At 47.1% G+C, this 13829-nt stretch overlaps 2 protein-coding genes across 4 annotated transcripts in view; both read left to right on the forward strand.

The window, feature by feature from the left end:
* The window catches only part of DHRS7C (dehydrogenase/reductase 7C), a 445910-nt gene that overhangs the window by 8209 nt on the left and 423872 nt on the right, over positions 1-13829 (forward strand). The gene's annotated exons all lie outside the window — the stretch shown is intronic.
* On the forward strand, positions 373-12624 carry LOC120383239 (zinc finger protein 2 homolog). 3 transcript variants are annotated; one of them, XM_039501099.1, is made up of 3 exons: positions 373-750; positions 4168-4409; positions 7770-12624. In XM_039501099.1, the coding sequence occupies exons 2-3, from the start codon at positions 4322-4324 to the stop codon at positions 9275-9277; spliced, it is 1596 nt and encodes a 531-aa protein (XP_039357033.1). In that variant the 5' UTR covers positions 373-750; positions 4168-4321; the 3' UTR covers positions 9278-12624. The 3 variants fall into 3 exon arrangements, with proteins under 3 accessions (XP_039357033.1, XP_039357030.1, XP_039357032.1); XM_039501096.1 differs by lacking the exon at positions 373-750 and adding an exon at positions 1388-1442 and having other exon boundaries at positions 4168-4281; XM_039501098.1 differs by lacking the exon at positions 373-750 and adding an exon at positions 1408-1442.

The following is a 13829-nucleotide window of genomic DNA, read 5'->3' on the forward strand; positions in this document are numbered from 1 at the left end:
AGGTCACTGGTTAGAGTGACCCTGCTCAGTTCAGTCTCGAAGCGGGGAGAGGTGTGACGGAGTAGGGTGTGGGGCGGATTGACCTGGGACAATACCTGAGCACGTAACCTGAGCCCAGGAGGGGGGTTGGGGCCAGGTGACACCTTTGCCTGGGAAACTGGACAAAGGCTGGAGGAGGAGCCGGGGGGCGGCTGAGTGAGACGGCTGGAGGGGGTTTCAGTTGGGAGTTGACTGGGGAAAAGGAGGGAGCCCCCGGGCTGGGGTCTAAACTCCCTGCCCCCTCCTCCCCCCCCAGATGGACCTGACTCGGGGGGTCTGTTTTACTAGCTGGCTGAGAGTCATGTAAATCGCAGGAAGTGTGGTGGTGCAGGGCCCTGACTCCCCCACACTCCGTGACACCCCCAAAGTGACTCCTTTGATTCTGCTCTTTTCTAGGGTTTGACTCAGAGACTGTGTTCCTGGGAGGGTTTAAAAGTGTCTCATGGGTTTAGTCCCAGTGGGAGGGGTCAGGTCTGTGTTGTAATAATGTAACTGAGGGTTTTCCAAGGATGGCAGAGTCCAGAGCCTCTGTCTGCAAGGAAAGAGCCTGGGAGGAATCAGGGTGTGAAATGGACTAACACGAATTCAGAAACCTCCCCAATTGCCCTTCTTACCCTGACAGGCTGCAGAATGACAACTACGTTTTGCTCCAGATCATCCCATCTTCCTAGGGAACGGGTCAGGGAAATGACTGTGGTGGATCCAGCTCAGGTAGGGGAGCTGCTGGGAAGGATTGTTGTAGAGGGGGAGGGGCAGGAAATACACAGGGTGAGGCAGGGATGAGGACAAGGTGTGATAATCCTGCTGGGACATGCTCAGCCTAGGGCCTGATTTATGAACAGGCCCATTGGGGGTGGGGTGAATATTCGCCCATTTCTGAAACAGGAGACAGCCCCCCTGGACAAGGCTGGGAAAACAGACCAGAGTGCTGGAGCCTGAACCCACTAGGCAGAGACTGTGGTGAAATATAAAGGGAAGGTGCTGGAATTTCTGTCCCTGTCCCCTGCACGGAGCTCTGCTTTCCACATCAGCCTGTGCCTAGTAGGTGTGTGGTCAATGAAGAGACCCTGCCCTTCATCCTCTGCTGGGAGGGTCAACGAGCTCTCACCTTCTGTGTGTTTCTTGGAAACTCATGGTCACTCTTGAGTGGGGTGGGGCTAGAATTCTGCTCCTCCAGGCCTCCCAGAGCTGTTATATTTTGGTGCTACTTTCCCCATAAACAGTGGGATTGTGGCTGGGGCAGCAGGTACTGAGTGGGGGGCACCTGTTTTTTCAGATGCCAGTGACCTTTGAGGAGGTGGCTGTGTATTTCACCGAGAGGCAGGGGGCTCTGCTGGACCCCGGTCAGAGAGCCCTCTACAGGGATGTCATGCAGGAAAATTATGAGACTGTGACCTCACTGGGTAAGTATTCCTGTTCCCTCATGGGACCTGCATTTCTGCATCTGGTCAGGTTCTTCCCTGGTCAGTTAGATTAGAGGGAAATGGGTCTCATTGTCCACAGCTCCAGTTTGAGAGAGCCATTTGCCCCCATACCCCCTCCAACGGGATAGGGGAGTCATTAACGTAATGGACATGCTAGTTCATCTGCATCCCTCCAGCTTTCCCGGGGGCAGAAGCAGTGTATTATCCTTTGTGCATTCATTTTTACTCACACACAGGATCTCTGTGCACTTCCCTTCCTGGGACTGGCTCCTGGGACACTCTTTATCTCGGGAGAGCTCTCTATAGCCCCCATATTCCTCAACTGTATATAATTGTGATATTGCATAGAAAGCATGCCATGTGAGGTATTAGGGAAAAGGTTATGATTACCTTAAGGTCACTGTTCTATCTAAATATGTGTATCTTTAGTGCATATGAAGTTAAAGAGATTGTGTTATATGGTTGTCACTAAAATATGCTGTGGGTTCGGGAATTGCCCAGATACTGGCTCAACAGAGATAATGAAAAGGGAGGTAACCAACACCCGGGTGGGAGCTATTGAGCAGAAATCACCAGCCATTGTCCAGCAAGAGAGTTACAATTCAATGACTCACCTGCATGAGGCCACATCAGGGGAATTGTTCAGCCTGGCCCTGGAGACTCAGCAAGGCCCCCAGACATGCCTGGACTTGCGCTCCCCAATCACATGGGTCTGAGGGTATAAAACAGAACACAGTGGCCACATGCTGGGCCTTTCTCCTTCACCCACCTACACTGCAAGCAACAAGGATGCTGAAGACTTGAGACTCCAACTGAGGGGACTGGCCCAGATTTCAAAGGTGAAATCTGTATACTGTGGACTGCAATATCCACTGGGGTGAGAAGAACGGCTTAATCTAGATGTTGCCCAGTCTTATAGGGTCGAAAGTTTAGCCTGCATGCTTAAGAACATAAGAAAGGCCGTACCGGGTCAGACCAAAGGTCCATCTAGCCCAGTATCTGTCTACCGACAGTGGCCAATGCCAGGTGCCCCTGAGGGAGTGAACCTAACAGGCAATGATCAAGTGATCTCTCTCCTGCCATCCATCTCCATCCTCTGACGAACAGAGGCTAGGGACACCATTCTTACCCATCCTGGCTAATAGCCATTTATGGACTTAGCCACCATGAATTTGTCCAGTCCCCTTTTAAACATTGTTATAGTCCTAGCCTTCACAACCTCCTCAGGTAAGGAGTTCCACAAGTTGACTGTGCGCTGCGTGAAGAAGAACTTCCTTTTATTTGTTTTAAACCTGCTGCCTATTAATTTCATTTGGTGACCCCTAGTTCTTGTATTATGGGAATAAGTAACTTTTCCTTATCCACTTTCTCAACATCACTCATGATTTTATATATCTCTATCATGTCCCCCCTTAGTCTTCTCTTTTCCAAACTGAAGAGTCCTAGCCTCTTTAATCTTTCCTCATATGGGACCCTCTCTAAACCCCTAATCATTTTAGTTGCTCTTTTCTGAACCTTTTCTAGTGCTAGAATATCTTTTTTGAGGTGAGGAGACCACATCTGTACACAGTATTCGAGATGTGGGCGTACCATGGATTTATATAAGGGCAATAATATATTCTCAGTCTTATTCTCTATCCCCTTTTTAATGATTCCTAACATCCTGTTTGCTTTTTTGACCACCTCTGCACACTGCGTGGACATCTTCAGAGAACTATCCACGATAACTCCAAGATCTTTTTCCTGACTCGTTGTAGCTAAATTAGCCCCCATCATGTTGTATGTATAGTTGGGGTTATTTTTTCCAATGTGCATTACTTTACATTTATCCACATTAAATTTCATTTGCCATTTTGTTGCCCAGTCACTTAGTTTTGTGAGATCTTTTTGAAGTTCTTCACAATCTGCTTTGGTCTTAACTATCTTGAGCAGTTATATTTTATTTCTTTTGGTAACTAACGCTGACTTTTTGCCTATCGCTTAATACCACTTAAAATCTATCTTTTATAGTCAATAAACTTGTTTAACTGTTTAACTTTACCAGTGAGTTTTCCTGAAGTTAATGGTACATTGCTCAGGTATCAAAAGCTGGTGTATATCCACTTGCCATTGATGAAGTGGCAAACAAATTAATAAATTTAGATGGTATATTCCCAAGGTACAGTGCTGGGAGCTGGGGTGATTTGGCTCTGGTGCCTTTCTCTCTGTGATTCATGAGTGGCTCTGGGAGCATTCATGCAATCTAGCTGCGTGTGGGGGCTCCACATGTGGTTTTGCTGAGTGACAACAGCACGTGGAAGGGTTCCTGCTGGTCACTAGCAAGGCATTGTGAGAGACAGCCCAGGCTGGAGAGAGTTCAGGGGGGCACAGCGGTCCCACGGTCCCAGGCTACACCCGGTGGGGGTCCCATCACAGATCCATCTGTGGGGAGGGCTCTGGGGGTTTACACTAGAGCTGTGTGTGCCTCAGCAAGTGCCCCAGAGCACACAGATCCTGAACACTCCTAGTGAGGGTGTGACAATTCCCCCTCCCCAAGATATCGGTCTCTCCCAAGGGGGCTCAGTGACCATGTTCCCATCTGTTCAGACCCCACAAACCCCCCGAAAATCATGGGCTCAGTTTAAACTCAATGTGTGTCCTTTGTGACAAATACTCCACTGATCCTCAGTGCACTCACATCGTGCCTGATTTCGCCCCCGAGCAGGACTCCCCATTCCTAAACCTGACCTGATTGCCCAGCTGGAAGCAGGGGAAGAGCCGTGGGTCCCGGATCTCCAGGTCTCTGAGGAAAGGAAGATCCCAAGAGGAACCCACCCAGGTGAGAAGTCAGTGATATTGACACACAAACTATATGGCACATGAAGGAAAAAGCTACAGGGGCTGCTAACAGGGAGTTTCGCAAGGGAGTTCTCCAGGTGAAGGAGGAGCAAATACAGCATCTGTGGGGTAAGTGACTGTCTGTAGTGTGTGTTTGTTTGTGTTTGGGGGTTACTTGCTGTGTGCTGAGCTTGTGTTTGTCAGTCTGTTTGGTTGGTTGGTTGGTTGAAGGACCGTGTGCTGTGTGCAGTTGGAGGCCGTGAGCTTCAAAGGAAGGTTTGAAAGCTCGAAGCCTCTGGTAATTGGCTGAGCCTTAATCAGTGGACGGGGTATTCACTCAGGCCAGGGCTTTATAAAGCCGCGCACAAGTGACCACGGAGCTTTGCGAACAGGGGCTGCTAACACGGAGTTTCGCAAGGGAGTTTGGGAAGGGAGTGGGAGTCCCTTGTCGGTCCTAACCCTTCCCCTGTAGTCCTCTTAAAACCTATAAACCAAACCACATTTCAAAACCTCTTTCTGTAAACCACCCTTCCATTAACTAGGAGACAATGGAGGCAGAAGCCCAGCAGCAGAGTGGGGCCTATCCAGTTTATTGCGCTGAGTGTTGCATGTATGATTACCTGCCCTGTGGGTGGGTGGCATATGTGTGCAGTCAGTGCAAGGAGCTCCTGGCCCTCAGAGACCATGTACGGACTTTGGAGGCCAGAGTGGCGGAACTGGAGGAGCTAAGAGAGGCAGAGAGGTATGCTGATGAGGCGCAGGAGCAGGTCCAAGAGGTAACTATAGCAGGACCGCTTGGAAATAGTGACCATAATACAATAGCATTCAACATCCCTGTGGTGGGAAGAACACCTCAACAGCCCAACACTGTGGCATTTAATTTCAAAAGGGGGAACTATACAAAAATGAGGGGGTTAGTTAAACAGAAGTTAAAAGGTACAGTGACTAAAGTGAAATTCCTGCAAGTTGCATGGGAGCTTTTTAAAGACACCATAATAGAGGCCCAACTTCAATGTATACCCCAAATTAAGAAACACAGTAAAAGAACTAAAAAAGAGCCACCGTGGCTTAACAACCATGTAAAAGAAGCAGTGAGAGATAAAAAGACTTCCTTTAAAAAGTGGAAGTCAAATCCCAGTGAGGCAAATAGAAAGGAGCACAAACACTGCCAACTTAAGTGCAAGAGTGTAATAAGAAAAGCCAAAGAGGAGTTTGAAGAACGGCTAGCCAAAAACTCCAAAGGTAATAACAAAATGTTTTTTAAGTACATCAGAAGCAGGAAGCCTGCTAAACAACCAGTGGGGCCCCTTGACGATGAAAATACAAAAGGAGCGCTTAAAGATGATAAAGTCATTGCGGAGAAACTAAATGGATTCTTTGCTTCAGTCTTCACGGCTGAGGATGTTAGGGAGATTCCCAAACCTGAGCTGGCTTTTGTAGGTGACAAATCTGAGGAACTGTCACAGATTGAAGTGTCACTAGAGGAGGTTTTGGAATTAATTGATAAACTCAACATCAACAAGTCACCGGGACCAGATGGCATTCACCCAAGAGTTCTGAAAGAACTCAAATGTGAAGTTGCGGAACTATTAACCAAGGTTTGTAACCTGTCCTTTAAATGGGCTTCGGTACCCAATGACTGGAAGTTAGCTAATGTAACGCCAATATTTAAAAAGGACTCTAGAGGTGATCCCGGCAATTACAGACTGGTAAGTCTAACGTCGGTACCGGGCAAATTAGTCGAAACAATAGTTAAGAATAAAATTGTCACACACATAGAAAAACATAAACTGTTGAGTAATAGTCAACATGGTTTCTGTAAAGGGAAATCGTGTCTTACTAATCTATTAGAGTTCTTTGAAGGGGTCAACAAACATGTGGACAAGGGGGATCCGGTGGACATAATGTACTTAGATTTCCAGAAAGCCTTTGACAAGGTCCCTCACCAAAGGCTCTTACGTAACTTAAGCTGTCATGGGATAAAAGGGAAGGTCCTTTCATGGACTGAGAACTGGTTAAAAGACAGGGAACAAAGGGTAGGAATTAATGGTAAATTCTCAGAATGGAGAGGGGTAACTAGTGGTGTTCCCCAAGGGTCAGTCCTAGGACCAATCCTATTCAATTTATTCATAAATGATCTGGAGAAAGGGGTAAACAGTGAGGTGGCAAAGTTTGCAGATGATACTAAACTACTCAAGATAGTTAAGACCAAAGCAGATTGTGAAGAATTTCAAAAAGATCTCACAAAACTAAGTGACTGGGCAACAAAATGGCAAATGAAATTTAATGTGGATAAATGTAAAGTAATGCACATTGGAAAAAATAACCCCAACTATACATGCAATATGATGGGGGGCTAATTTAGCTACAACGAGTCAGGAAAAAGATCTTGGAGTCAACGTGGATAGTTCTCTGAAGATGTCCACGCAGTGTGCAGAGGCGGTCAAAAAAGCAAACAGGATGTTAGGAATCATTAAAAAGGGGATAGAAAATAAGACTGAGAATATATTACTGCCCTTATAGAAATCCATGGTACTCCCACATCTCGAATACTGTGTACAGATGTGGTCCCCTCACCTCAAAAAAGATATTCTAGCACTAGAAAAGGTTCAGAGAAGGGCAACTAAAATGATTAGGGGTTTGGAGAGAGTCCCATACGAGGAAAGATTAAAGAGGCTAGGACTCTTCAGCTTGGAAAAGAGAAGACTAAGGGGGATATGATAGAGGTATATAAAATCATGAGTGATGTTGAGAAAGTGGATAAGGAAAAGTTATTTACTTATTCCCATAATACAAGAACTAGGGGTCACCAAATGAAATTAATAGGCAGCAGGTTTAAAACAAATAAAGGGAAGTTCTTCTTCACGCAGCGCACAGTCAACTTGTGGAACTCCTTACCTCAGGAGGTTGTGAAGGCTAGGACTATAACAATGTTTAAAAGGGAACTGGATAAATTCATGGTGGCTAAGTCCATAAATGGCTATTAGCCAGGATGGCTAAGAATGGTGTCGCTGGCCTCTGTTTGTCAGAGGATGGAGATGGATGGTAGGAGAGAGATCACTTGATCATTGCCTGTTAGGTTCACTCCCTCTGGGGCACCTGCCATTGGCCACTGTCGGTAGACAGGTACTGGGCTAGATGGACCTTTGGTCTGACCCGGTATGGCCGTTCTTATGTTCTTATTATGTTCTTAAGCTGATAATCCCCAAAATGTTGTGTGAGCCCCCTCAGTTCTCCTCGTCCCACCCAGGTCAGGCTGTGCTCAGCAGGTGTCATATCATCATGGCAGATATCGCTCATGGCTTCCCACTCACCATGTTAGCTGTCAGGAGTTTTCTCCCCTGACTTCACTTCCCTGTGAGTGTTTGGATGGGATGTTGAAGCAGAATCCAATTTCATAGGCTCTCCAACAGTTTTTGTGTTGTGTTTTCCTTCTTTGTGCTAGCCCAGGCAATGACTCCTGCTCAGACACTCTCTCTTCCCTAGCAGGTGATGAAACAATGAGTGAGAACGAGGAGGGGGATCCACAGCAGGAAGGACTTGAGCAAATGGCACTCCAGGGGACCTTTCTGAGAAAAGCTGGAGGGAAGTTCTTCCAGTCCTTGGAACAGAGAAAAGCCTGGAGTAATTGGCACAGATCAGAAAGGAATCGGGGAAAATGCCCATGGAAGAAAATGGAGGAATCCATTGAATGTGGGAGAGGAGGCAAGGATCCCAAGGAATCTGCAGCCCAGCAGACAAATCAGAAGGAAAAGAAACCATATACATGCTTGGACTGTGGGAAAAGCTTCAGTCAGCGCTCAGGCCTTATTTGTCACAAGAGAATCCACACAGGAGAGAGGCCATACAAATGCCTTCAGTGTGGGAAAAGTTTCAATGCACCATCAGCCCTTACTGTACATCAGCGAACCCACACAGGAGAGAAACCCTTTAAATGCTTGGACTGTGGGAAAAGTTTCAGTCGGCGCTCAGCCCTTAATAGCCATGGGACAATCCACACAGGAGAGGGACGATATACGTGCCTTGAGTGTGGGAAAAGTTTCAGTGTACCCTCGGCCCTTATTACACATCAGAGAATCCACATGAAAGATAAACCCTTTAAATGCTTGGACTGTGGGAAAAGCTTCAGTCAGCGCTCAGGACTTATTAACCACAGGAGAATCCACACAGGAGAGAGGCCATATAAATGCCTCCAGTGTGGGAAAAGTTTCATTGTAACATCAGCCCTTATTACACATCAGAGAACCCACACGGGGGAGAGACCCTATAAATGCCTTCAGTGTGGGAAAAGTTTCAATGAATCATCAACCCTTATTGTACATCAGAGAACCCACGCTGGAGAGAGACCCTATAAATGCTTGGACTGTGGGAAAAGCTTCAATCGGAGCTCAAATCTTACTACCCATCGGAGACTGCACACGGGAGAGAGACCCTATAAATGCTTGGACTGTGGGAAAAGCTTCAATCGGAGCTCAAATCTTACTACCCATCGGAGACTGCACACGGGAGAGAGACCCTATAAATGCTTGGACTGTGGGAAAAGTTTCAATCGGAGCTCAAATCTTACTACCCATCGGAGACTGCACACTGGAGAGAGACCCTATAAATGTTTGGACTGTGGGAAAAGCTTCAGTCGGCGCTCAATCCTTATTAGACATGGGAGAATCCACACAGGGGAGAAACCCTATAAATGCTTGGACTGTGGGAAAAGCTTCAATCGGAGCTCAAATCTTACTACCCATTGGAGACTGCACATGGGAGAGAGACCCTATAAATGCTTGGACTGTGGGAAAAGTTACAGTGGATCATCAGCCCTTATTGTACATCAGAGGATCCACACGGGAGAGAGACCCTATAAATGTTTGGACTGTGGGAAAAGCTTCAGTCGGCGCTCAATCCTTATTAGACATGGGAGAATCCACACAAGGGAAAATTGTGAAAATGCCTCCGCTGTAGAAAAAGCTTCAGTCAGAACTCACACCTTATTAGACATCTGACAATCCACATAAGAGAGAATCCCCATAAATACTTGAATGGTGGGAATGGCTTCAATCTCAGGCCAAATCTTCCTAAACATCAGAGAATTCACAAGGGACAAAATCTATAAGTGCCTCAACTCTGGAAAAAGTTTCATTTGAATATCAAACCTTGCTTCACATTAGATGATCCACACAAGAGAGAGAGCCCATAAATACTTGAATTGTGGGAAAATCTTCAATAATTGCAGGGAAAGATTCAGTCTAAGCTCACACATTATTCCCCATGAGATAATTCACAGAAGAAAGAGCTTCAATGTGGGGGTACCTTCTTTTGGTGCTCACATAGCATCAAGCATCAGCAAATCCAAACAGGGAGGACCCCGCTCAGATGTCCTTAGTATGGAAAAAGGTTCAGTTGGAGCTAACACCACACTGAACATCAGAGACTCCTCCACACAGGAGAGAAATTCTCTCAGTGCCTAACTAGGGCTAGTCTTAGTAAAAACTCCATTTCCTAATTCCCACACACATCATTGGCATTTGGCTCCTAGGTATCCAGCTGCCCATGTCTGGGGGGCAGGTTCCAGCAGCAGCTAACCCTGAGCTGATCATCCCCTCCTCCCTGCTGATGGGCTTTCCTGCCTCCTGGTAACCTGCTGAGGCATGGGAGAGAGAAATTCCTCCAGAAGCTCCCTGTGCCTGGATGAAGTTCTCTTTTCTCTCCTTTCCCTTCCCAGTCAGGATGCCCCTTCCATAGAGACTAGGAAATGGATATTTGGGCAAGGCTCCACGTTCACTCTGGACACCTGTCCCCACCCCCCATTTTCCAGTAGCCTGTGGGCTGGGCTCCCCCACTTACCTTGAGCTAATCCCTGCAGGGTGAGTGTCCTGAGTGCTGGAACTCTTCCCCCCCCTACATACCCTAAGGTGCTGGGTTCTGGGAGATCAAATGTGAAGGGACCAGGAGAGATGGGTTTTGGGGAAGACAGTGGGTGACTGAATGGTTGGTTCTGGTGGATGTGGGGAGCATAGGGTACTCGGTGCTGGGGAAATCAAGTGTTGGGGATCGTGGGATAAGAGAGGAGAGTCCAGGGAAGAGAGGTGCTGCTGCTTATCACGCACCCTCTTTATTCAGAATGCTCCACTGAGAGGGGCTGATTTCCACAAGGACTTTTGTGGGATCCCACCTCTGCCTCCTCCTCCTCAGCCTCCGAGGGTCCATCTGTGTTGGGAAAGGCTGTGGAGATTAGCTAGCAAATCTCCCCCTGAACACCCCTTCCTTGGTCCTAGTTTAGACTGACCCCAAACATCTTCTATGTTCTCTTTCCCCCCAGCATTAGCAGAGTGATTGTTAGAGTCCCTGAGTTCCCCCTTTGGGGAGAGATTGTCTCATTCCCACATAGTCTCACATTGCTCCAGGTTATGCAAAAAAAAAAAATTACTTTTTGTACATTGACTCCCTTAGAGGCCAGAATTAGATTCTAAATTCTGGAGCAGGGATAGGAAAATGTGGTGTTTAGGTTCTGTGTTATTTGAGAGTGATGGGGTGAATTGAAAGGATCCCCCCCACACACAGAGTTCATTGCCACACTCCTCCTGACACAGCAGCCTCTGTCCGAGCCCTGGAGAGTTTATCCTCTCCTCATTCTACCCCACACCTCCCAGCGTGGCACTTACCACAATGTTCTTTGCTCTCCATGCTTAGGAATCACTTTATTTCTTTGATCCTGACTCAGAGTCGTGAGGACTAGAGATGAAAGTGTCCCAGACCTGGAGGGGGAATTCAGATGAACCCCAAAGCTCTGTTTGAGCTTTCTGAGCTTAAATCCCTGTTTCTATCTATTGGTAAAGTGGCGTCTGAGCTTTTTCCAGCCAAGTCCGGAATATTTGGAGATGGGCAGATTTTGACTTTGGTTTCTTTTTTTCTTTCTTACATTATGAGGCTGCTAAAACTTTTGTAAATGACAAAACCAAATAATGAGGAGGTGCTGAGTGCAGCAGGTTTAGCCAGTTCAGAAGAAAATGGATATATTTGTTTTCCTTCCTTGGGGAATTACAATTCTGTGGGATTTCACTTTATGAACCTGAAAGTGTTTTGTAGCCCATCTCGTAGTGTTGATTTTTCTCTCGTCCTGAAGGACATTTGATCACCTACTTTGATATTAGTTTAGTTTGACAGGATCTAGCATAGCTTTTTTGAGGATTTTACGAGAGAAATGGTTGTTTCCCAGAAGAGTCCTTTTTATTTATTTTAACCTTTCTTTACCCGTTGTCATGAGATGTTTGTGTGTTTGAACAATGAACATTATCACTCTCTCTCTCAGCACGAACGCTGAGGGTGAGTGCTAGACTCGCACTCAGAGAGGCTGAGACTGAACGGGGCATGGAGTTACTGCCTGATCCCTCCAGAGATGTGAGATGCAGTGCGAAGGGGCAGAGGATGGACGGTGAGGGGAACAGAGCTGGGAAACTACAGACTTTCCTCTTGAGAGCCAGACAGTGGAGGCTGAGAACCGTGAACTTGCTTCATCAATGCGAGAGAGACACAGGAATTGCCCTATGAGTGTTGGGTGAAGCCATTCCTGAAATCTAAAATGCTACAAATGATGCCGCAAAAGGAACAAAGGGGGGAGGTGACAGCATCTCCCGATTGCTGAGAGGATGGGACTGGGCAGAGACAAAAAGGAAGCTGGAGAAGACAGCAGGCCACCAACCTTGGAGCCAGACTGACTCCCATCCTTGAGCCAGAGGGGGCTAAGGAGCCTGACAGCCCAGCTGGTCACCCCTCCCCATCTACCAGAGTGTCCTGTGTGGGGATGACAAAGACTCTCTGCCTTACTCACCTCACCCTGCATCCCACTAATCTCATCTGCTTGGATTCCCTGCTCTTGGAGTGTTTGCTCTGTGACTGGGTCCCATATCTCTCCTGGATTCTCTGCACTTTTCTACCAGTTTGTAAATGTTGCTGGTGCATGCGGGATTTGGATGCAGTAATGGGGATGAGGAACGGAGTCTCTCTTTGTTCGTCCTTTGGAATAATAAAGTAGAATTTAGTTTTTCACAATCCTTTTATTTTCACAGTCCTTTTATTTTGCATCAAATACACATCAGATTCAGAGTGGAGGTTAAATGTAAAAGCAATGCAAACATGGTCTGATACGAAAATGCACAGTGAGGTCACCCATATAACCTCACCTCTACCCTGTCATAGGCTCAGTTGCAGGCAGTATACCCACAATTCTTAAGTGATTCTGATCTCTGAGCTGGGTTTCAGCCCAGGACTCCCACTCTCTCATCTTTACCACCTGCCTAATTCTAGCTCAGACCCTTTCCAGTCAATGGGCTATTGGCAGTAGTAAAATTAAGCAGACACTGCCATGGAGTGATACCAAAGCCCCATACTCTTCTGATTAAGGTATTTTAGTGCTTGTGGGCCCAGACTATATTAAACTCATTTTTAAAGCCTATTAGATTTTGGGTAAGTTTTTCAAAAGCATCTTTTCCAAAATGATGTAGGGCTGGGTTTTTAAAGGTATCAGGCACCTGACGATGCAGATAAGGGCCCAGTGGGGTGTTCAAAACAAGCTAGGCACCAGGGGCTAGATCCAAAAAAAGATTTAGGTGCCTGGCCACTACTTTCACTTTAGGTACCTGAATGTGATGATTAGATGCTACCGATCCACAAAACACCACTCAGTGGCTGCCTAGCTGTGTAGGTGTCTAAAGCCCCTACACACCTAAATTTCTGAGGTTGAAATCACCCCGATGCCTAACGATCTGCTACTGGGCATGCTCACTGCTGCCTCACTCTAGGCAGCCAGACCCCTATTTCATACCTCAGCCCCAGCACACTCCTCAAATTAAGTGTTCCCTGGCCTATCTCACATGTGAGGCCTAGTTTGATAGGCCATTGAGCACTGGGTGCTGCAGGCCCAGCAGAAATTGTCTGCAGTCTATGGACAGCAGGACTTTAACTCCAGACAGATGGGACAATGAGTTTCTTCCTGCAGACTCAGTTGGATTGGCAGCAGTCATGGCTCCTCAGGAGAGGAGCTGCCCTTGGATTTCCTTCTGAGCCTCAGCCTGGAGCAACAGTTGGATGGTCCCCTCCCTGATACAGACTGGAGCTTGCTGAACTGAAGTGGGGCTCTAGGCAGTGGTACAGCTCCTGGGGGCTGGGATGAGTCTTGCACGCTCTAGCTAAGAACTAAAGGAACTAAGGCCTGGAGCCACAAAGGGACCTCACAGCACCAAACTTTTAGGCAGCAAGAAAATCACTAGAACCCACAAAGCCTGAGTTAGGCACCCAGGCTCCCTGTACAATGAATGGGGAGAAGGAGGTGCCTGAGAATGGGATCCACAAAAACCAGCAAGCTGGGCAGCGCCACACCAAAGCTAGCCAATGGGAAATGCCAATGTGAGGGGTGTGTCTTAAGCCCCACCCCTCTCTGGAACTTAGTCTTAGTCTGGCCTGGAGGAAGATGCGTGTGTCATCTTGGGATCCAGAGCTGGGAACCCCTCTCTTGGAGTTAGGTGCTTAGGTTATTCTGCACAAAAACAAGGCACCAGA

The sequence above is a fragment of the Mauremys reevesii genome, linkage group 15, assembly GCF_016161935.1.
Source record: "Mauremys reevesii isolate NIE-2019 linkage group 15, ASM1616193v1, whole genome shotgun sequence".
Lineage (NCBI taxonomy): Eukaryota > Metazoa > Chordata > Testudines > Geoemydidae > Mauremys > Mauremys reevesii.

What these genes read in the sequence shown, in the direction of transcription:
- LOC120383239 (XM_039501096.1), top strand. Translation starts at nt 1,409, where the DNA reads ATGCAGGAAAATTATGAGACTGTGACCTCACTGG. An exon ending in TGAGACTGTGACCTCACTGG is followed by an intron (nt 1,443 to 4,167) that starts GTAAGTATTCCT and finishes GCCCCCGAGCAG; the next exon opens with GACTCCCCATTCCTAAACCT. An exon ending in CCCAAGAGGAACCCACCCAG is followed by an intron (nt 4,282 to 7,769) that starts GTGAGAAGTCAG and finishes CTTCCCTAGCAG; the next exon opens with GTGATGAAACAATGAGTGAG.